Genomic DNA, 24809 nt, shown 5'->3' on the forward strand with positions numbered 1-24809 from the left:
GATAAGGACATTTCTGCTCCTGTTGTACGAGAATCTATATCACGTTTGCAGTACAGGAATATGAAGCAGAATTTGCATTTGACAATACTGATAAATTATATGAGGTGAGACTGTATCTAAACTTACTAAATATCACTACTTTTTACTACTGGAAATATAAAGTCTCTTTTAGATTTCAGACGCGAGAACGCATTATTCCTTTTGCAAACTGCTATTGAGAGTGTAGAATTAGCCAGAAATAGATCAGCAACAGGAAGACCTAGTAAATTCAGAATTCAAAAACCATTGCACGGAGATAACAGACATTTTATCGTAAAGTCTGTTGATAACAAAAGACTGTTGTTAAGAGTACCATAGCCAGACCGTTTATAGATGCAAAGTATGTAATGTAGCTTTACATCATGATTGTAATCAAGCTTTTCATGCTTGAATTTTTCAATTGAAATAATCTGTACTTGTAAAAGAAATACAATGTATATTTTAATATTAAATTAATTACAAGTAAAGTGATTTGTAGATTTATAAAACGTAATCCTGCGCGCCACTCAAAAGAAACATCACACGAGTACAATCCTACTCACTCAACATCCGTAGTCTTATTCCGCTGACGTTGCGTGAACGCAACACTTGCATTTTCCACAGGTAAGAGCATTTTTTTTTTATTTTCAATGTAAATTTATGTTATAAATGCTTAATTTAATATTTGTTATTATTTTCATGAGAAAAGAAACATTCCTTGGAGTTTTGGCGGTTAATGGGTTAAAGCACTTCTCAAAATATATATCAAACAATTGACAAAATGAAGCCACAGTAAGGACTAAGATGTTTCTGGACACAGTGTATAGATATAATTTGTATTGACTTTTCAAGCATAGAAAACTTTAAAATTGTCTGGACCTTAATTTAAATGCAAATATAAAAAGATAATTCAAGCTGTGCAATACTTGTTTCTATAGATTTAATCCTATCATTAACAGCACTTTTGTCTCAGAAGCACATGCAAAATATCAGAGCTTAACTACAAATCTGCAAATGAAAGGAAATACACAGAGATCCCTTAAAGTGAATAAACTTACTTTACTCGGTTACTATGATAAACGGTATGTGTAATGAATAATAACTATATTATTGTCAACTATATTTATTTCAGCATTACAGAAATTTGCTACAAATATTGAGGGGGCGAACACTTAATTCTGAATACGAAAGCATATTCACACTTGGAAAACTGTGTGCATGCTTTCATACAGTTTTTCAATCAATATAAGAAACTTTAAAATTAACAAACTAATGCTTTGAACACATAACAAATCTCACCTTGCAGATGAATTCAACATCTTCTCTTTCAATGTCCCTAATTACCATAATTTTCATTTTTGCAAAGAAATGTAATGCTAAATCAGTTGTAGCATCCCTATATATAGAATAAGAAAAACAGAGGTAAGAGGTACATGTCAATTTGTACAGTATTAATCAGCTAAGTTCAAATATTGTTTGGAATTGATTTAAAGTGAAAAAAAGGCTCAATGCATGTTATTAAAATGAAATTAATTATACTGTTTCAAAAGCATGCTATTTGCACAAGTGGATATATTCAGTCACTTTTAATACACTACCCAACATTGAAAATGCAACACCAAGGAGTGGCCCAAAAATTATGCAAATTTCAGGGCAGAGACAAGTCACTGAGTTATGCGAATGATGTGAAATGTGCAGCCTCCAGCCCAAGTTGAAGAAAATATAAAGGAAGAAACCTGCAGAATGTTCGATTTTTTTTTTGTGCTATTATTTCTGCTATGGAAATCACCACAGAAAATTTGTTTGTGTCTCAAAGGACACGTGCAATAGCAGAAAATGCCAGGCTGTCGTCAATGGAGGCAGTCCAGGAGATAGATGATTTTACAGGAGACATGGTGATCGGACTGAGAAGGGCAGGTTTGTCCATATAGCAAATATCAGCAGACACACACCTGGACGCGTCTAGAGTACACTGCCTGTGGGGATGATGCTTGGAACAAGGAAAGGTAGCAAGTTTGCGGGCTGCCAATGCAGTCAGATTGACGTCAGCACATGCGTACTGACGCATCAGCCAACAAGCAGTGGAGCACCCACAAGACACTTCTACCTCCAATCTGCAGCATGTTCTGACACCCTGGATGTTTCCATATCAACTAGAACCATTTGCCAACAATTGTTGGCTAGTAGCCTGCACTTGTGGTGTCCATTCAGAAAACTGCCATCAACCCCACATCATAGACGGCGTCTGCAATGGTGCCAAGCTCAAGTGACAACAGAATGGCACAGGATTGTGTCCTCTGATGAGTCATGCTTCTGTTTCTCTGATGATAGTCATGGCGTATGAGAGTGGTGTCAATGTAGAGAGACAGGTCCAATCCAGCAGCAACTGTGAAACACCCCATCACGCGACAATGAGCATCATGGGTTGGGACGCAACTGCATAAGATTCTAGGTCACCTCTAGTTTGTATTAGGGCACTATAACAGCCTAAAGATACGTGCATGATGTGCTGCGGCCAGTGACACTCTCCTACCTCCAGGAAGGAGGATAATGCCTTATCAGCAGGATAATGCCCGACCACACACTGCTCACATTAGCCAAATTGTTCTGCAAGGTGTACCAGGGTTTGTACACATTTCTGCACACAGAAATTAAGTACTTTTAAGAATCATTAATGAAAAAAATTAAGGAAATATGAGCAAATGGGAACTGAATAAATTTAATTAAAAATATTACTCTATGCCTGGATTTCACTTTTGTAATACCATCTTAAAAATAAAATAGATCCCTAAGTAGTATGCATTATTATTAAAAATGAATTAACATAATTATTAATAAGTTTGAGAATAAAATAAACTTCATGCAGTTTATCAAGTAGCATTAAATATTTTACACTTATAGGTTGGACATATTTGAAAGAAGACAAGTGATATATTTACGTTTTACTAAAAGTTAGCTTTATGTTGATTTTTTTTTTTTTTTTTTTATGTCTCATTTTGTCACATACTTGGTCAGTCTCGAGCAGAGGTTCTCAACCAGTGGTACACAAAGAAGCAAAGTATTTTTTAACTATTTATTTGAAAAATTAAAACCTCAACATCCTGATTGAGTTTTTTCTCTAACAATCATTAATTTATGTGATCTGAGCTTTTTTTGAGAGTGGTGGTGGTGGTGGTAGTAGTACTTTGTAGTGGTGGTACTAAAGGTTTTCAATTTTTGTCTAGATGGTACATGTTAGTCAAAAGGTTGAGAACCGCTGGTCTAGAGGTTTAGTAAATAGCATGTAGATTTCATGTCAAACAGCATAGGTTAAAATGAGAAGTAAGATCATAATCAGCATGATTCATAACAAAAGACTGAATGTTATCACTGCTGCTGCTTGTACAGAGAGAGACTTGCTGATTAGAACAAACCTGAAAGGCTTGGTGTACGCACAGTTGGCAAGTGTTGAAAGTTGCTCAGGGTCTGTTTGATGCAGTTAGTGTCATAGCTTTGTGTAGAGTTCCAGGGGTTGTAACCCAGTTAATATACTTTCAGGCTCCAATAAGGCATTAAAACACCAGAGGTGGTAAGTTGTTTTCTATTATTTTAAGTCTCACTAGATACAAAGAATAAGTTTTACTTGAATTTCTACCTTTTTATGTTTTATCTTGTGACCACAGTGAGTATTAATGAAAGGCAATAACTTGCTTTAATATGTAGAGATAATTTTGAAGGGTAAGGCAGTTAGTTATAAATAATTAAATTAGGTAGTTAGATAACTTCAGTCATTATGGAGTTACATGGCCACTATTAAATTTTACATTTTAACAATATTTGTTAAAAAAAGCCCTATTAAAATCAAAATCTAATAAAATTTCACAGTTTAAAAAGCATGTAATTTATGACATTGATTTTTAAACAATATTAGAATAATTACACATTAAAAGTTACAAAACATAAATGTTTTGTAGCAACAACACTCAACAAAATATTTATCCGGCATTTTAATTTGAAGCCTTCCCAAACATTTTGGCTTACATCGATTTCCTTCTGTTTAAGCATTTTTTCTGACAATACTTAGAGATTTGTCTCAATATGCAAACCAATTGCTCTCGCTAGTTTCTGCGTGCTTTATCTCCTAACTTGTCAACCTCTTTACAATGTGCCTATGAGGGTTTACTTGATTTGGTAAAAGTTAAATAGTCCAAAACCCCCGATAGCAAATTATCACTACGTCTGCAAGTAACTACAATATAAGACAAAGGTTTAAATATGCCTCTTATTTAAAAAGTTGGTGTATTTAATTATGGCAAAGCACACTAGGGCTATCTGCCTAGGGGGGGAGAGATGCCTTCGTGGGGGACTTTAAGGGAAACTGGCTCGTATGCACGTTATACATGGGGAAAGCCACGAAAACACCCATGCAGCCAGTCCGCTCGTGGGATTCGAACCTCGAACCGAACTACCAGTGTTCAGCGACTCAGCCACTGGTGGGCCCTTTATTTTAAAAGAACTTAGAACAAACATAAAGGTGTCTGATGCTAACAAAGTCAATTACATCTCACGGTGACGTAATTAAACAAGAACAGTCAAATTCAAACTAGTAATGTGGACTTAAAGATTATACAATTTAATTTTAATTCAATCTAGCTCAGTAACTCTATCATATGAGGAAACAGAAATGGAAAATTATAGTAAAGGCTGAAATCATAAACAATTGGGTAATTTGCATAATAATAACTGCACATACCTTTGAAGAATAATTTTCTTTATGTACTGGACAAAAAAGTTATCATACATTCATATTATGGATACCTAGGTCTTGTGGTAATGCATATAGATGTTTAGTCTAGAGCAGACTAGTATAAACATTAAATGCAGTGCAATAAAATTTACTGCCATTGTGATATTACTGAGCAAATTCAAGTGTATAGCAAAATGTCTGTAGCCGACACCCTAACATGCATTTGATTAGGGAAAGACCTGTAATTAGAGGACTGAGACACTGCAGATGTTTTCAGGTGCTCACCAGGACAGGCATCATGCCCTTACTGAATGCAACAGCATTAGCAGGAAGGAGATTTTAGAATATCACTGACATGTCTATGATTACAGAATATGGAAAGTGGTTCTAAATAGTAGCATAGCTCTCATTACTGTATGATCCTCCTGAGATACTATTAGGCCTATTGCTGTTCTCTCAGAAGTTATAAAGACCCATTAGAACCACAGGGAGTACATAATACTGTCTGCATATATTACTGTTTCAACTCTCAAACTATGCCATTTATAGATACAAACAAGAGGCTTCTTCGAAAGTGGTATAATGAAAAATACAGAATTTGCTCATATGACTGCACCATGATGAGTTTTGGGGGATATTCTTATTTCACGATGCAAACAAATGTTATCACATAAGCAGTGAATCTTACGTACCTTTTTTAAATGCAAGTTTGTTATTTTCTTTATACCTTAGAATTTCGAATGATTTCCCCCCCCCCTGAGTGCAATTACGCTTTTCCACAATATAGGAACATTTTGACAAATGGGAAAAGTTTCAAAAAAGTTTAATTTATGGCTCTAAGCATCCAACCTTTTAAAACACTTTTAGTAAAATTTTTAGTCAACAGTTTTGTTGACAACTTTTAGTCACAATTTTGGGCATGTTATTTTGTGCTACTGCACCAAACATATGTTTATATCTTTCATGTGGCCTCACAAACATTCAGTTCTTAAGACTGATGGTATTCAGCAAAATATATAATCTTTAATTTAGCTATCAATTTACCTGCTTAATAAACTGAGCTATTTAAAAATGATAAACCTACTTTCTTTATTCTTTAATATCCAATGCACATAAGTTAAAATGCATTCTATTAAAAATACTTGCATGATAATTATAAACATCTCCAAATGTATCATAATTAATAAAAGATATTTCTTATGTTAAATATTGCATACCACGACACAGAATCTTTTTTAAGGAAAATTTTCGGAGTGTTACTTTCAGCAAAAGGGAAACTGGGCAGAAAGAGCCAAAGTTCCAAGTAAAAATTTCCCTCTGGAATGTCTACCTGAAGCCAATCACTAGAGTAATAGAAAGTGTTATTGTTTTGTTTTTCGTCAACATCTGTCATGAGAAAAATTAGACAATGTTATAAGTACCTTACTGAAAAGTAAAAATCAAAAAGCATATACTGCCAATTTACCATTACGTGCACCAAGATGACGTATAATTTTTTAAACACCCCATAAATAGCTTAGGACTCATTTCTACACCAGTGGTGGACAATATAAATATTAGATACATGCCATTTGTTAACAAACTGATGCAAAGAACTGATTCACTTTACTGAGCAAGCAGACTCGTCAAACTCGCAGAGCTTTTTTTGGAAGCGTATCAGTAAGGTTTGATTCCCATTTTAAGGAAGAAAAGAATGCTTACCCTCCCCTGCTAAAGCAAGTTTAATTTCCACAATTTCCATTTTTTTTTTTTTTTTTTTTTTTTTTTACTTTTTAATTTTAGAAGTTTATTTTGAGTTCTATGTAAAAAAGAGGTTTTAGGGAAACTCAAAAAGTAGCAATTCAATTAGGCTGATTTTCCTGATTTCAATTGCTTTTTAGATTCTTGTTGCTCTTTTGATTCACTGTCGCTCATCTTTCTTGATTCCCTCTATCACAGATTTAATTCATCGAAATTACTGCTAGTAAGCTCTGAATTGGAAAAAAAAAAAAAAAAAAGGAATTTATATTTAATGATAATATGGCTTTCATCTGATCCCATAAAGGAATGGTTTTGCCCACTTCCAATGCATATATATATATCCCTTTACCCTACTTCTCTTTAGATTTAAGTTTAACCCTTGAGGACCAGCGAGCAGAGAACAAAGTGAAGTCATTGGACCGAACCCCCCGAAATGGAAAGTCACGCATGTATTTTTAGCAGTTAACTTAATTTTACCCCCCGAAAAAAATCATATAAAATCAGCATTTTAATATAATGACATCAATTTTTGAAGTTACATGTTTAATATACTAATTCTTAATATGTATTAATATAAAGAATATCACATTAATAGAAATAATTTAAACATGCAAAATATTAAAATTATAACTATACACATGAAAACAAATACTATACACATAAAAACAAAATTACAAATACAAAATGTAAAAGAAAATAAGCAATAAATATCTGTAGATAATTAATTCCAATTTAAAAATTCTGCTGCACATGGAATAATTCAAAACTAGGTTTGATGCTTATACAGGGTTCATACACATTTCCTTACATGAAAATTAAGGACTTTTAAGGACCATCAAAGAAAAAATTAAGAACCTATCAGCAAACAAAAAAAACGAATAGAATAAAGCAATTATCCATACAACCGACTTCATGCTTGTAATTTCACTTTAAGAAACTAACAGAAGTGTGTATTATGCATTATTATTAAATTCAATTTAATACTTACCATAAAACAATTTTGAAAATTAAACTAACTCCCTACAAGTTATGAAGCAGATAACATTAAATTAGGAACATATTTCTTGAAAAACATGTATAAGTGCATTTTACACTAATAACAGTCACTATTTTAGAGATTTACATGATTATTATTTAACTTATTTGATATTTATTTAAACACAGTCAACTACTATTATAATCACAATGTAAGAATATTTTGCAGATTAAAGTAACTGATTTGTAAACATACAATTTATTTCCTTGGTTTTTTGAAAGATACTAGAATAATAAACTTTACAATAAAAGATACAAAACATTTGTGCTTTTTTTAAATCTGAAATCTTCCTTTTCTTTAACTATTCTTCTAAGTTCATTTGCTTTGATAAACAAATCAATGTTCCTGCTGGTCTCAGCTTCATCTGCTAAAGCATCTACTTTTTCATTAATATCTTTAATGTCCCTTTGAAGAAATTTTTTCTTCTGCTTTATATAATCAATTTCTTCCTCAATAACATTTCTTTTCCTCTTTGAATTTTCAGATTTAGTTAAAGATTTTTGTTCTTTTAAATACTGCATATATTTAGACCTTGCAGAAGCTGCTGCTGATCTCATTTCTTTATTAATTTCGATATTAAGAACACCTCCAGAAAATTTTACGTAATCAAATACAGTGTGTTGAAAAATGTATGATGAGTCACTTAAATTTTCAATTTCAATTGCTTTATTTACAGAGAAGGCCCTTTTCACAGCGGCCTGTTCATGTGACAAGATAAGAATACTTGTCACAGTGAATACTTGAATAGTGAATGTATACATTATATATATATATACACATACAGTACAAAGTCCGAGATCCGGACATCCAATATCTGGAATGATCTAAAATCCGGACCTCAAAGCCACCACCAACCAATTTTTTAGGGCTTTTTTGAAGGGAAGGGGTATGCTTTACGCACATGCATTAGATTTTTTTCCTCATCATAAAAAAACATGCCGGAAATCCCGATTCTTAATCTCAGTTTGGCGCTAAATAAAATATCTCATTATTGAAGAAATAAGTATTTTAGCATAAATTTGTGTGATTAGTAACTTGACTCCATAGCTGCGTATCTGCTTGGCATAATCTCAAACCGAAACATTTGTTAATTTTACACCAACTAATATTTTATAGTTTTCATGCCGAAATCGCGAATCATTATTTATTGTATTTTGCTTTCATCACCGCATGTTTATCAACGGATGACAACTTGAGTGATGACTCATGCAGAGTATTATCCGATTACAGATTTAAGTTTAATGCGCTAAAATGTTGAGAAGGGGAGATTTAGCAGAAATTTCTTTCCTTATGCTAAAAATAGATTTTGTTAATGACACTCATAGGACAAACAATTATATTTAGTGCTCTTTGAATTAAGAATAACTGATTTGTTATTCACATAAAGCCAGAACCAGCGCCAGAGCTCGCATGGCCGCACCAGGCGGCAGAATTTAGGGAAGTTAAACAGAAGTTTTTCATTGCGATGACAATGCCCAATCATCAATCAATTAACGGAAGGTGAAATCTGTAGTATGGTTCTAAATCCAGAAAATACAGCTACCGATAGTGAAGAAAGTAACAGAGAGGTTACTAAACGAGAAAAAATTTTGATTGACAAGTTATTCGGAATTCTCGACACAGCAATTACAGGACTTGAACAATGGAACTTAATAACTGAACAAGAAATTATATGTCTATAGTATTAGTCTAAAGTATTAGCAGAGAAAACAAATCAAACAACTGACATTGAAAGAAATGTTTAATAAAGTAAACATATAAATATTAAGCTCTTTTCTTTTGTAAATTTTGATACCCTTTAAATCATAAATGCTTCATTATTTCATAAATCACTATTTCATATTTTCAATTTTATAATTTCTACGTGCCATCTTAGTAGATTTAAAATGATCTAATATCCGGAAAAATCTCAAATTTGGGATCGCCGAAGTCCCGACGAATCCAGACCTTTGTATTGTACTTTTGCGTCTAGTTAATTGAGGAAAATTAATTTCAATTAGTTGTTTTCAGCTTTAAAAATATTAAAAAATTTTTAATTAGTTAGTTATTTTCAACTAATAATTGTATTGCCATTAGCAAAAATAATGCATTACTATCAACAGCATAGGATTAAACCAAATACTTAATTGTCTACTGAAGCTTCAAAACGTATTTCCAAACTTCACTTTTTCTCGGCTAGCGTTACCGAATTTGCCCTTGGCGACCTAAAATCGAAATGGAGCCAACAGATTTCTCGCGAAATCGATAACAGACCCTCTGTCGAAATAAACTCGTTATCCCGATATCCCATACATATAGTATGTGCAAAAGAGAATAAACTCCATAGAAGGTGATAAAAAATTAATTTATGGCTTAATTGAAACAAACACAAAAATTAAGCTAAGTAAAATTGGGTAAAAACAAATTGAAATGATGAAACGAAACTTAATTTTCATGTGAATTTTCAGCGCTGACTCTCCTATTCTAGAAATTTTAATTTGTTTCAAAGACCACATTTAAGGATTGCCATCCATCAATATCCAGTCTTTAATCAGCTTGATGAAGCCACAGTTTATTGAAAATGCACTTTCCAGGCATCTTGTTCCTATTGGCGTCGGAAGGGTTGTGGCCTTCCAGGTTGGGATTGCTCTAATTTTGGCAAATATTTTCAGAATCCCCCCCCCCTCTTTTTTTTTCTCGAGCACCTTCATCATCACTTTCGCCTCTTAAAAAACTTCCGGCTTCATGCTTTCGTCACAATCTGCCTAAATTTATGGATAACACCTGTTTTGAAAGATTGGGTGAACAGCCAATCAGACACCGATACTTTCGTTCGGGTAGCTAATTGTTTTTTTTTTTTTTTTTTATCATTTGCAACGCAAATCCTCCAACAGATTGGTTAAGAGCCATGTAATTTTAATTCCATATTCATGAGAAATCGTAATTCACACTTAGAATGGCAATCATTAGAAATGATAAGAAATGTCAAATGAGCAAAATTAAGGACCGTTTATTCATTTTGGCCAAAATTAAGGACTTTTAAGGACCAAAAATCATTTTTGAAAAAAATTAAGGACTTTTAAGGACCATACGAACCCTGTTATAACAAGGACGGCTTTCTTCTGAGAAATCCTAGAGTACGACATGTTACACATAAGAAAAGATAATGTCTTTCTTTTTTTATAATAATGCTGTTACATTTTAATAACCCCAAAAAGCCTATTGTTAAGTTTTAAAATAAATATAAAAGAAAAAAAAAAAAAAAAGACACTGGTCTGCCATCACAATAATTTTGTTGACTTTACATCTGCTATAGTAGCTAGATACATTTTTCCACATTCTTCTAATAAAAAAGCATATAACATAAATAAAAAACAATGAGCTGGGTGCACTTCCCCCACATTCTAATAACGAAAAAAAGCAAAGAGTAAAAACAAAAACACCAACAACTCTATCAAAACCAGAAGCGCAGAACAGAAACTGATGCTCATACATGAAGGTCAAAAGCTATGTGAAAGCTCTGTGACTCAACCAATGTGAAAATCCTTACCATTTTGTGCAATCTACTGGCATTTAAAAATTCAAATAAATTGTTCCACTTTCAAATTACGCATACGTGATGCTGGGCTGAAGAGACTGATCAGAGCTCTTCACGCAGAAGCAACAGTGAGCTGGCAGGAGTGGAATCGTTGTGTTGCGCATATATGTCATTGGTCATAAACGGGTTAATGTACAAATGTATTTGTGAAGACCAAAAATACTTGGCACAGAAATTATATCTTTAATTTTTAACACTTTACTGAATAATAGCCTATTAATTGGCTTTAATGGAATCCAAAAGCAGAAATAAAAGATCAAACGGCCCAATACAAAAGTCTAATTCAATCATTAGCTATAACAAATATATGAAGTGTGTAGATCACGTGAATGAATATATATTGTATTATTCCATTTTTAGAAAAACCAAATAAAAAAATGGACTAAATGAGTTAGCATTTTTTTTTATCAACTGTGCACTTTTCAATTCATTTAAAGCATACACAATTCTAAACGGGAAAAATAACCAAACCAAATAAATAAATAAATAAAAAACCAAACAAAAAAATGGACTAAATGAGTTTGTATTTTTTTTTAATCAACTGTGCACTTTTCAATTCATTTAAAGCATACACAATTCTAAACGGAAAAAATATTACTTACAAAATTAGTTTTGTGGATAGAAGTTTCTGAAAATACTTGTATGGAACGAGATGACGATCTGCATAATTCTGAACTTACAAGGAGAATACAAAGATTAGACCATCCTGGAAGACTGCTGAATTTTGGAAAACATATAAATATAGTGAATGGTGGTCAAAGTGTAAAATCCAAAAGGCTAACATTGTGCAGTCCCTCCCCCCCCCAAAAAAAAGAAGTAGCAGTACAACATGTTTTGTCTCTAATTTTGCAATTATCCACTACACAAAGGTGACTGTTTTGAACAATATCATACTTTAAAAAAAAAATTAAACTCCTACTCATTTGAAGTATGCTAATATATGGATTATGGTATGTTATATAACTATTAAACTAAAAACCCTTCTAGTAGAAAATAGCATTAATCTCATGAAAATAAAAGGCTTCATTTAATCTAATAACCTATAACAACCGAAAGCAGGCAATTTTATCTGAGCATACGAAGAGCACAGGTACTCCATGCAAAAGTTTAAACAGAAACAGCCGAGTGGCCAGTCGAACATGCGTATGTTGTTGAACCGTGAGCAGTCAGTAGAGTGTTAAGAATGCAATTAAAATAATTCTGCCAATAAAAAAGGAATGGAATCAAAATATTATTCTAAATAAATAATAAAATTAGGAACAAACCTTAGAATTGATTTCTGGATAAGCAGAACATTACATCCAGCTTTCTTTACTTGTTTCACAATGTTTAAAAGATATGCTCTTTCATCTCTTAAAACTCTGTCCATCTGAGTGTAATCTGACACAACAATCCTATTGTCCATCTAAGAAAACAAATAAGATACTACAATCTTCCAAAATTCAGTAATCCTCAAGTCACTCAAATTTATACAGAATAAAATTCTCATATTTATATACCATTTAATATTTTTATTCTGCACAATTTCATACTGCTGTTTACTTTCACAGCCTAGATATCATCAAACTAATTACAGATGCTTGAAGAAAGTAATAAAATATTATAAAGAACAATGCACACTCTACTATTAACTGAAAACAAATTTCAAACTGAATAAATGTAATTTCTAATACAGAACTAAGTAAAAACACAGACTTTACAAATATTGCAAAAACTACCTACACAATTAAATTTCATAACTATTTTCAAACTCAATTCAAATATCATAAAATATTGTGTAAAATACAAACTGCAGAATTTAAGGAAATTGGAGTCAATTCAGAATCACTTTTAAGACTAACAATTTTATTTATATAGATGAAAAAGTAGTTTTAATTCTGTTATAAAACTTAAACAAAATATATAAGACAAAAATCATTAAAATTAATGTTTTAAATTAAAAATAAAAAATAATTACAAATTTTAAAAAATTCATCAGATTATAACACATAAAAAACCTGTACTCTACATTTTCCTAACTAAAGATTACTTTTTTCTGATTTAAAAATGGAACTAGATGATTCAAAGTTTCGTAAGGTTACGTAGTAATTCCCAGTTTATCAAAATAATCTTATAGTAGCATAACTTACACTAATTAAGATAAAATAACACGCCAAACAAGAATTAATTTAGAATTCAAACAACTAAAATCAGTGTTATATTGGCCAAATTTCATAGCGCTAGTTTCGATGGTTCAGTAAAACCATTGAAACTAGCTCTGTGAAAATTTGCAAATATAACACTGATTTTTGTTGATTGAATTCTAAATTAATAAATAACTTCCATTGTTTATGAAGCTAAAATTATATTTAATTTCCCCTCTAGTACATATTAGATTATATTTATCTTTCTCAAATGAAACGCAATAAATAAAGTTAGTCTATTGATGATATTGTAAAAAGGCTTTATAAACTAATAAGAGGCCTTTGATTTTATTTAATGCTAAATCATTAGAATTAAAATTTGCAATTTTAAACTCAACTGAATGTCAGATCACTACTCCAAATTAACCAAATTTCCAGTTAAGCTGTCAAAATTTAAAACAAATCAATGAATTTTTAATCCATAAGCTTTATTATTCAGTAAACATTCTTAATAAAAGGGTCTTTTACACCCATTCCAAAGTCTCTGTTGTAATTTGCAAGACATGGTGATAATTCGCTTGCGTCTTCCGGAGTTCTTAGTTTACATCACCAAAGAGGGTGAATGTAAACTGAAGATACATAAATTACTTCTTCATCTAATTAAGGAAGGCATGGCATCAAAATCTTTTTGAAAATTTTAGCTAAAAATAAGCAAGAGAATTCAGCAATGCAAATAATAACTGCACGTGTAAATAGTTCTAAGAGAAGGAACTCAATCTGGAAATTTCAATTTAAAGTCTAATATCTCAGAAAATAGTTTTACTTAATTATATGTGGATGAACAAATGTCAAAAGTTCAGAGAATCAAAATCGGCATATTACCAAAGCGAAAAAAAAATCTATCTTACGGTTCTTGCTACTAATAGCATGCTGCAAGCTCATGATTATGAATTTTAAATTCTTCAATTCCACCTTTGCATAAAATTAAAAGATCCAAAGATACGAATAATACATAAATACAATTAGGTTGACTAACATACATCATCATATGAAAACAACAATCACAATTTGACATCAAAGGTGCAAAGGTATTCACTCTAATAAATCCTACACATTTGGAGATGCTGAACACAAAATTTGGAGATGTTGGCTTCTGGTAAAATTCATGTAAAACTTTAAAAGTAGAATTCAAGGAATGAAGATTTCAATTCACAAAACTTAATTTTATAACTCAGGAATTTTTATGTTTTTATATTCTGACTTACCTGAGAAAAATGCTTAGTGTTTCAATCATTTAAAATTTCAAATATGAAAGATTCTAACTTCAATTTTTTTAGAATTAAATACAAAATTATACAAGCTTAAGTAGTCCATTCTCCCAGATTTAATATGTAACTAATGCATGATAGTTTGCAGAAAGCATAACTTAACTTTTGCAAATATACACAATCCAATTATGATACAAACGTTTCAATTAGATCATTAAGAAGGATTTTTGCAACAACTTCAATCAAATAACACTAAATACTATAACAGAAGGTTCAATTCTACATTAAAATATATGATTGTGATAAATACTACATTTGTGAACATCATAATGTCAATAACCCTAAAAATCAAAGTTATTTCAGTCGCATTATAAGAGCTCTCTAAGGGCCAATTCATAAAAAAGGGCACAATGTAAAATGTTGATTCATTGCTCAATGCCCGTAGAAAAATAATTTAAAACCTCAAATAACCTGGATATTCACCAAAATTTATAAGCCTAAATATCGTTTATATCAAAAAATCAAATTATTAAAACTATGTCAGTTAAAAATGTATATCTTGTAACTTCTCTTTAAAATAAATAAAACTACTATTTATAACTTAGATAAGCATAAAGCATTTTGGCTGTTTTGGTTTTAGAAGTAATATGCTTGCTTACCTGCAGATTTCAAAAGCTTTAATTTAATATGGATTGTTAAAATGGAACACTGAGCTGTGGGTGATAAAAGCATTGTTATAAATTTCTCCATGAAACAGAAAGGGAGGGAACTTTACAAGGATTCTTGCTGTCTTTCACAGCAAAGAATTATTGAAATGATCCTGTCTTGAAATTAAAATGATTAGTTTCCATGAAACTGTAAAAATGGTGAGAGGAAACAAGAATGAGATAAACACAAAACAGAAATTTAACATTCTTCAGCTTACAGAAACTTGTTACATTTGGATACAATGGTATGTGCACCAGAAGTAGACATTGGCTTCAGCTAACAAATGACAAAGATGGCCCCTCTATTTATTTATAAATTCCAAGATGTTTAAACAATAGAAAATCATTTTAACCAAGTTCAGAATAATTTAGGATAAATATGTAAGAAACCACCAGAATATTCACACTTTAATTCGTAACTTCCAAGATGTTTGAACAATGGAAAACCATTTAAACTGAATTCAGGATAAATATGTAAAAAACCATCAGAATATTCAGATGTAAATTTGCTTTTTTGTGTATACTTAATCTGTCTTCATAGAAAAAGAAATCTTCTCAGAAAAATGTCTGCATTACACTCTATTCTTACAGTCATGTAACAACATATATTTTAGGCCAATTAATGGCTAATAATAAATAAATATGCATCAATAAAGAGGAAAATTAGGAAGTTAATGGAAAATTGATTAAACTTTTCAACTTCTTTTCATTATTTGCATTTCAGAAAAGTCACCAACTAATTAACAAACCATTCTGACATTGACATTTGTAAAACAACTTTGTGTCCATCTTCATGGCTCATGGGTATTATTCTGTTCATAAATACTAAGAGAAGGATTTTATGAGAAACAAGATATTCGCAAGGAACATTAAAAGTCTATATGATTAATATTTATGTTTTTATAGGCAATGGATTAAGTAAAACATATTTCTGTGAAAATTTTTCTGAAAAAAGGTTTTCTGACTCATGAGCGGCAGTGCACTATAGACTCATTGCGATTCATTACATACATAAAAATTACACACTCAGGCGGGAGAAGCATTGATCAGCAAAATGACAATTAAAATGTGTGAATAAACAAATACTCAAACACATATGAGTTACATGCATTGATGAGGTGGCCACTGCCACATGTATATAAAAATACATAAAAATTCAGAAGTTCCCCTGAATTTTGAAACCAGGGATGTGGATATTTAAAAAGTACCATATTTTCTTACGGATTGTTATTATGTCAAGAATCATATTAATGTACAAGCTGACCATAATTTCAAACTGAATTTGACTGTTCTTTACCAATGAAATATAAAATAATCGTTCTAAACATGATATTCATTGAAATCAAAGAAATGCATGTTTTTAAATAATGTTAAAAGTTAAATATGAAAAATTAATAATACAAAATTGCACATATAAATTACATTAGTTTTGGGTGGTGATACACAGAATTGTATCAAGCCTATTTTAGCTTTCTCGACTTTGTTGATTCCGCCAAGCCCTGCACTCTTTTGCCTGAAAAGCAGCCCATCTATCAATTCAATGTCATCCACTGTCCCACTGAAAAAAAAAAAAAAAAAATTACCATATTGCTTATGCCAATGTACATAAACAATTCATATTTCTTATGCTGCTTAACTTAAAATGTGTGCATAAAATGCATAATTTTTAATCATAGCTTTTTCAATGTTTCTTACACATTTCTGCATGTTGAAATTAAATACTTTTTCAGGACCATTAATGGAAAAAATTAAGAACATATCTGCAAAGCGGATGGAATAAAGCAATTATCTATATCCAACTTCACTTTTTTAATACTATTCTAAGAATAAAATAAACCTGTAAGTAGAATAGATTGTTATTAATCTAATACATAACTATAAAATAAACTCAAGAATAAAATGAACTTTGTAAAATTGATCAGATAATTAGCATTAAATTACAAAATTCCTCCAAAATTTGCACTTTTTTATTGATATTTTACACTTATAATCGTACCACATATTTTACAGAATAGTGACATTTAAGTGTTACTAACAATTAGTTTTATGTTTATTTTTTCTTTTATGCCTCATTTTGTCATGCACTCGCTCAGTCCAGAGGTTAATGCAAATGTTTAACCTCTGGACATTTTAACTCTGGACCTCTCTCGTTTTAACCTGTAGGTTAAAATGAGAAGTAAAATCATAAGTAGTTTGATTCATAACAGAAGCTTACAGTACTTAATATAAAGTTTAACTCCAGAGGTGGTTAAGTTGCTTTTGATATTTTAACTATCCTTAGCTGTATGGAGCAAAGTTTTATGCTATTTTTTACACTTTTGTGGTGTATCTTACATCCACAAGTAAGCAGTGTGGAAAGACAATAACTCAACATATAGAGATAATTTTCAAGAGCGAGAAATTAGTTACAAATACTTATATAGGTAATTAGATACCCGTCATTACAGATTTATAGGGTAATTATTAATTTTTTCATTTTATTTCTAAAAAATATTTATTATAAAAGCACTATTCAAATCACATGAACCATGAACATTTTATGGTTTAAAATACAGATAATTATCCATGTAATTTATGATATTGATTCTAAAACGATGCAGCAGTTTTTCATGCTTGTGTTAAGTGTTGATGAGAAAATAAAAGATAATGATAAATAAAGATGAGAAGATAAACATCAATTCTAGGATTAAAAATAGAAAATTTTCATTGTTCTTCCAAAACTTTTCAATCAAACAAGAAATTCATCACAAATTTCCTATACTATGCATTCATTATGGAATCATAGGTCAATTAATCTTGCTTTCAAATCCTTCTAAACCTTTTGAGGTGTAAGGTCTAAAAATCATACCTTAACAATTCAGTAAAAGTAAAAAGCCAGAAGATTTTCTAATAAAAAATTCTGAAAAGAAAAGCACATAGTGAATTTTTAAGAGAAAACTGATACACATTTGACTATTCTGCAACGACATGGAAAAAAACTGTAATAAAAAAATATTTTTCAAAAAAGTTTCAACTTTAACTAAAATAGATATTTTGCTCTTGTAAGAAATTCTTTGGAAAAAGTGTTTCATAACATTTATTATCTTAATTTTAATTTTCAGAATCAAAATACTTTTAATTTGCCCCAAATGGAAAGTGATGTCATTTTAAAATATAGCACGAGTGTTTTATTTTAATGCTATTTCTTAGTTACAATTTCAATAAATTATCATTATTTTAATGATATGCATCAATTTTATTATGGTCCAATTAAGTAGGAAAGAATTCAAATGATAACCTATGAAATACATATTTGTCAGTGAATCAAAAAATATTCCTCCGAAATATTAATTCACACTCAAAATGGCAGTCATAAAAAACAGAAATGTCAGATGAATAAGATTACAAATGTTTTGCCAATTTGGACTGAAATGAAGGCATTGTAGGAACCAAAAATCATTTCCAGAAAGCCTAGGGACTTTTAAATATTTTAAAGGATTGTACAAACCCTGTTTACATAGCAGCTACTCAGGAAATTGGAAAAACCAAGGGACCAGGAGAAGCCATGACATTTTCATGCTGCATCGCAAAAGACTTCTAAATTTACTGAAATTCACGATTCATGTTTTTGAACTATTAGTACTATGTTTCTGCTGTTTGTAAAATATATTAATAAATTAGATACTTTAAATTTTCTGTTCTTTGATTAATTTCAATTTTTAATATTCTTACACCTTTGTACTGAGAAAATTCCTAGCAGGGAAGGAAAGATTTTATTTATCAAAGCACTTTTAAAATTATGGAAATAAACTTAATAATTACCGTATTTGACGGCATATAAGACGCACCCTTATTTAGAAGGCCACACACAAGGAAAAAAAAGTTTCGATAGTCCCCACAATAGCGTGGTACCACAATAATTTAAAATGTGGTTTCTTTTAGTTCTCACGTTTTGTAAAAGCCAAATAAACAATCATTGAATGCAATTACAAAACATATTTTTATTAAGGAAAATTAACAAACGGCAATTACACCAGTTGGAAATTTTTCTTTCGGATGAGTTTTTCTTTTGAATATGAAAAACAGCGGTAGTTTTGCGCCATCAGCACAACATGTTAGAACTACCGTATATCGGGTTCTTATGGTTTTTGATTTACACCTTTTAATACTCACAGTCTTGTTGGATGGTACATCAAATATGAGTGGAATTTCATCCATATTTCCTATTTGAGCGAGCTCAAAAGAAGTTTTCTTGCGTGCATTTATAACAAACCTATGAAATGCTAGTATTTTTTCGTCACAATCTGCTGGCATTTTCTGTGAAATAGTTGTTTTTGTGTGCACTGATAAGCCTTGCCTTTTCATAAACCTGTAGCACCAGCCTTCAGACCCTGAAAAGTTCTGATTCCCATGTTTTTCTGCAAATCCTTTGGCCTCATTGATTATCATTTTGGTTGAAACACTTATCCCAGATTTCCTCTTATCTATCACCCACATTTTTACGGCATTTTCAAGTTCAGGCCAAGATGGAGCTAGGCATCGAAGGTTATATTTTTGTTTTTTAGCAGTCTTCAGAAGATCTTCCTGCAGTCGCCAAGTACATTTCATTTTTTCGGTAGGTGGTGGACAAAAAATGCCTTGCTGCTGCTCTGTTTCCATACACTTCGGCGTAGTTTAACACTCCTAGTTTATACTGAATTGTATAGCTTAATATCTTGTTTCCTGGAGTCATATTTTCCAGGGTATTTTTTTTTTTTTTTTAACAAATAGTTTTAAGCACCAATACTGACACGTTTACAGGGTTCGTACACATTTCCTTACATGAAAATTAAGGAATTTTAAATACCATCAAAGAAAAAATTAAGGACCTATCAGCAAACAAAAAAATGAATAGAATAAAGCAATTATCCATACAAACCGACTTCATGCTTGTAATTTCACTTTAAGAAACTAACAGAATTGTGTATTATGCACTATTAATTAAATTCAATTTAATACTTACCATAAAACAATTTTGAAAATTAAACTAACTCCCTACAAGTTATGAAGTAGATAACAATAAATTAGGAACATAATTTCTTGAAAAACATGTATAAGTGTATTTTACACTAATAACAGTCACTATTTTAGAGATTTACATGATTATTATTTAACTTATTTGATATTTATTTAAACACAGTCAACTACTATTATAATCACAATGTAAGAATATTTTGCAGATTAAAGTAACTGATTTGTAAACATACAATTTATTTCCTTGGTTTTTTGAAAGATACTAGAATAATAAACTGTACAATAAAAGATGCAAAACATTTGTGCTTTTTTTAAATTGAAATCTTTTCAGCTATTTTAACATCTAATTTATTCATGTCTATTTCCTTTTCTTTAACTATTCTTCTAAGTTCATTTGCTTTGATAAACAAATCAATGTTCCTGCTGGTCTCAGCTTCATCTGCTAAAGCATCTACTTCTTCATTAATATCTTTAATGTCCCTTTGAAGAAATTTTTTCTTCTGCTTCATATAATCAATTTCTTCCTCAATAATATTTCTTTTCCTCTTTGAATTTTCAGATTTAGTTAAAGATTTTTGTTCTTCTAAATACTGAACGTTCTTCTAAATAACGAACTCCACTTCTTGCAGAAGCTGCTGCTGATCTCATTTCTTTATTAATTTCGATATTAAGAACACCTCCAGAAAATTTTATGTAATCAAATACTGTGCATTGAAAAATTTATGATCACTTAAATTTTCAATTTTAATTGCTTTATTTACAGAGAAGCCCCTTTCCACAGAGGCCTGTTCATGTGACAAGATGGGAATACTTGTCACAGTGAATACTTGAATAGTGAAAATATACATTTTTTACTATATATATAAAATTTATTTCCTAAACAATATTGATTAATTGATTATATTATCTCCTAAGTTTAATTAAAGTAGAATTATTTTAAAAGAGTGAATTCATACTGGTAAGTTATATTTTGAAAAATAAGGATTTGAAAGATTTGAAAGGTAAGTTGTATTTTGCTTTCATCACCGCATGTTTATCAACGGATGACAACTTGAGTGATGAATCATGCAGCGATGCTAAATAATAGAGTATTATCCGATTACAGATTTAAGTTTAATGCGCTAAAATGTTGACAAGGAGAGATTCAGCAGAAATTTCTTTCCTTATGCTAAAAATAGATTTTGTTAATGATACTCATAGGACAAATGATTATATTTGAATTAAGAATAACTGATTTGTTATTCACATAAAGCCAGAACCAGCGGCAGAATTTAGCGAAGTTAAACAGAAGTTTTTCATTGCGATGACAATGCCCAATCATCAATCAATTAACGGAGGGCGAAATCTGTAGTATGGTTCTAAATCCAGAAAATACAGCTACCGATAGTGAAGAAAGTAACAGAGAGGTTACTGAACGAGAAAAAATTCTGATTGACAAGTTATTCGGAATTCTTGAGACAGCAATTACAGGACTTGAACAATGGAACTTAATAACTGAACAAGAAATTATATGTCTATAGTATTAGTCTAAAGTATTAGCAGAGAAAACAAATCAAACAACTCACATTGAAAGAAATGTTTAATAAAGTAAACATATAAATATTAAGCTCCTTTCTTTTGTAAATTTTGATACCCTTTAAATCATAAATATTTCATTATTTCATAGATGAAATTTTAATTAAAAATATAAAATGTGATGGAAAATTGTATAATTCATATGAAATAAAATTTAATAGGGAAAATTATTTTGAAATTCCCTACGATTGGTGGGTATTTGATTTGTCCAAGTTAAATTTCATTAATTCAATATATTTAACATTTTGCTTAGTAGCTTTCCTTGGTAAAAGCTTAAAAATAAAAAACCCAGACATTTGAAACCGGTAATACTGGAAGATGAAAAACTGATAAAACTGAAACTACCAAAAAGCTGATAAAGCTGGCAGCTATGCTTTTATATTAAACATGACACACAAGAATATTTTTTTAATATCATTAGTTTTTTACAGTTCACAACACAGATTACTTATTTGCAGAGTTATTTTATAATTTATTAAAATTTCAACAAATATTTGGCACTAGGCAACAGTTCTTTTGATTTTTACAAAGTAATTTTGTAAAAAAGAAAATATCAAACATACCCTAACTGTTTCATAATTTTAATGTCTTTTAAGTTAACATTGGTATCCTTGGTAGGATCAATAACTTTCATAACAGCATCAACTGCAAGAGGAGATAGAAGCACAGAATGCTGAGATACAATCTGCAACAAGAATTTTTAATTAACTTAGTGATTTTGCAACAAAACTTACTTTGAAGTACACACAGGATATATTAATGATAAATACACACAAGTTTTACAAAAAAGAAAAGAAAAATAAAAAGAATATTAACATTCAGACAACAAGCATTTTGTGTGCTTAATGAAATTCAGAATAAACGTGAAAAGCAGGAATTTTAAGATATACATTATAAATTAATGTGGTTATTTTCGAATTCTGAGATGTTATTACCCTAGAGAGACTTTCTGCTTAAACTTTTGCTTTCAGAATTATATCACATTAACATGCTCGTAGGTACAATATGGATATTGTGGTGGTAACATTATCATGCACTGCCTTCTGGAAGACAACTAAAAGTTACTAAATGAGATGGCACAGAACTGACACAGAGACATTACTCAATGAGTATTTCCAGAATTAACTGCTCTATTCAGTATAATAACAGGATAAGGCCGGTAGTCATTTTAAACATCTACAATTGTATTACAGATGTAATAATAATTTGCATAAACTTTTATGATTGTATGTTATACTTTGAAACATGATAGAAGGTTCGTAAGTTACAAACTACTGCAGGATAATGTATGACAGAGCCACAAATAGTTTCAGAAGGTTGACTAACAAGCAATGCCAACAATCCCTGCACATGTGTACTCATGAAAATGTGCACGAAGAAAGGAGCATTGAACTGAAATTAAATTTAATGTCCATAATGATACAGATGAGAGATTAACTTGATCCTAAAATCGACAACTAAACAAATATAATGTATATAATTAGACAAATACAGTGCTGCTTCAATAGCGCATCGAACCGGCTCCTGCTGCAACACAGTCCAGCATGCTGTTGATGCAAATCTGATATTGTCCTGAGGCAGATGGGTGCACAGATCTTGAACAGCCACCTCCAAATCATGCATAGATTTACACAACAGCATCTGATGTTTCAGGTGGTTCCACACAAACTCTTTGGGGGAAAAACCTGGGGAGTGGACTGGGCCATATAAGTCTGAACATGACGTTATGAAGCCTTGAGAACCTCAAGCTGTATGCAGACAAGCATTATCTTGCTGGAAAATTGTCCCTAGAAGACCATTTAGGAAAAGTCCCACATGGGGTCAAAGACTGTCATCAGCATAACACTGTCCCATTAAAGTTTCATGCAGCACAATTAAAGTGGATCAGCTATCATAAGCTTTGGTCCCTCAGACCATTACGCTTGCTATGTGGGCAGTGTGTTGTGCAACAGCATGAGTGGAGTTGTACTGTTCATCAAGTTGCCTCTACATCTATACGCAGTTATCATCTGTCCCCAAAGCAAACCAAGATTTATCAATAAATGCCACATTTTGCCAATCTGAGACATACCAAGTCACTCTGGCTTGGCACCACTGTAGATGGAGTCGCTGATGTTTCAGTGTTAAAAGCAATACACAAAAAGGATGCTTGGATTGCAGATTCGCTTCTACAAGGTGTCTGAAAATGGTTTGTGGAACTGGCTCTCCTACATCTAATTGTATCATGGAATCACAATGGAATTCACAAATGCCTGTCACATGATCCTTCCATCATTTTGCTTCGTCTTCCTGGTTGCCTCAGACTTGGTTTTCTGCACTTGGGTACCATCTTGCGACCACTGCTCCCAACATGTTCTGACAGTGCACACAGACCGATCTACCTACCAAGTAACATGGTACACTGACCAGCCTGTGGTTTTCATCCCGATGATCAGGATCCTCTCAAATTCACTTAACTGTGAGAAATATCTTCTCACACATATATCTGACATTCTTCACTTCTTTAAGTTCTAGAGTCAGAATGTGTTCATCACATTTATGATAGGGCTATTATATGACCCACTTCTTGATTGCAGTGTAACTGCAAGGTGTGTGGCCATGTCCAATGGCACCAAACTTAAATCATTTCCATACTGGATCTCACTGTTCTTACTTTCAAATTTTCATTATTGTACTTTTCTTCCTTTTTTGATGAGCTATTTTCAGTGTTCCTGAGTGTATTATATAGCACTGTAAAAATAGCTACCATGCAGCAGGAATCAATAATAAAGAAGCAATGGATTGTGATGTGTTTTCTGGAAGCAATGGATTGTGATGTCATTGTAATAGTTAATTTTCAGAAAGCAGACAAGCGTATGACTACTGCAGCATATTGTTATGGTATGCTGTAGCTTCACACTTGCTCTTCATAGCTCATAAAATACCAAAGCCTGAATCACAGCATATTATTTGTTGCAAAATTTAAGTGGCTACTTTTCCAACAGTTTCAATACAACCCCGACTTAGCCCCAAGTAATTCTCACTTTGGTCACGTCAATGCACACCTG

General features: G+C 31.3%; 1 protein-coding gene across 1 annotated transcript in view; it reads right to left on the reverse strand.

The window, feature by feature from the left end:
- The window catches only part of CCT4 (chaperonin containing TCP1 subunit 4), a 69280-nt gene that overhangs the window by 21359 nt on the left and 23112 nt on the right, over positions 1-24809 (reverse strand). Inside the window, exons 6-9 of the mRNA XM_035355548.2 lie at positions 22326-22447; positions 16618-16753; positions 12363-12502; positions 1318-1414 (exon numbers count right to left, since the gene is read on the reverse strand). Of these exons, the coding sequence (XP_035211439.1) occupies positions 1318-1414; positions 12363-12502; positions 16618-16753; positions 22326-22447 (495 nt within the window). The remainder of the gene's footprint in view (positions 1-1317; positions 1415-12362; positions 12503-16617; positions 16754-22325; positions 22448-24809) is intronic.

Source organism: Stegodyphus dumicola, chromosome 6, assembly GCF_044657685.1.
Source record: "Stegodyphus dumicola isolate Sdum_Otavi_A_Nest chromosome 6, ASM4465768v1".
NCBI classification, from domain to species: domain Eukaryota; kingdom Metazoa; phylum Arthropoda; class Arachnida; order Araneae; family Eresidae; genus Stegodyphus; species Stegodyphus dumicola.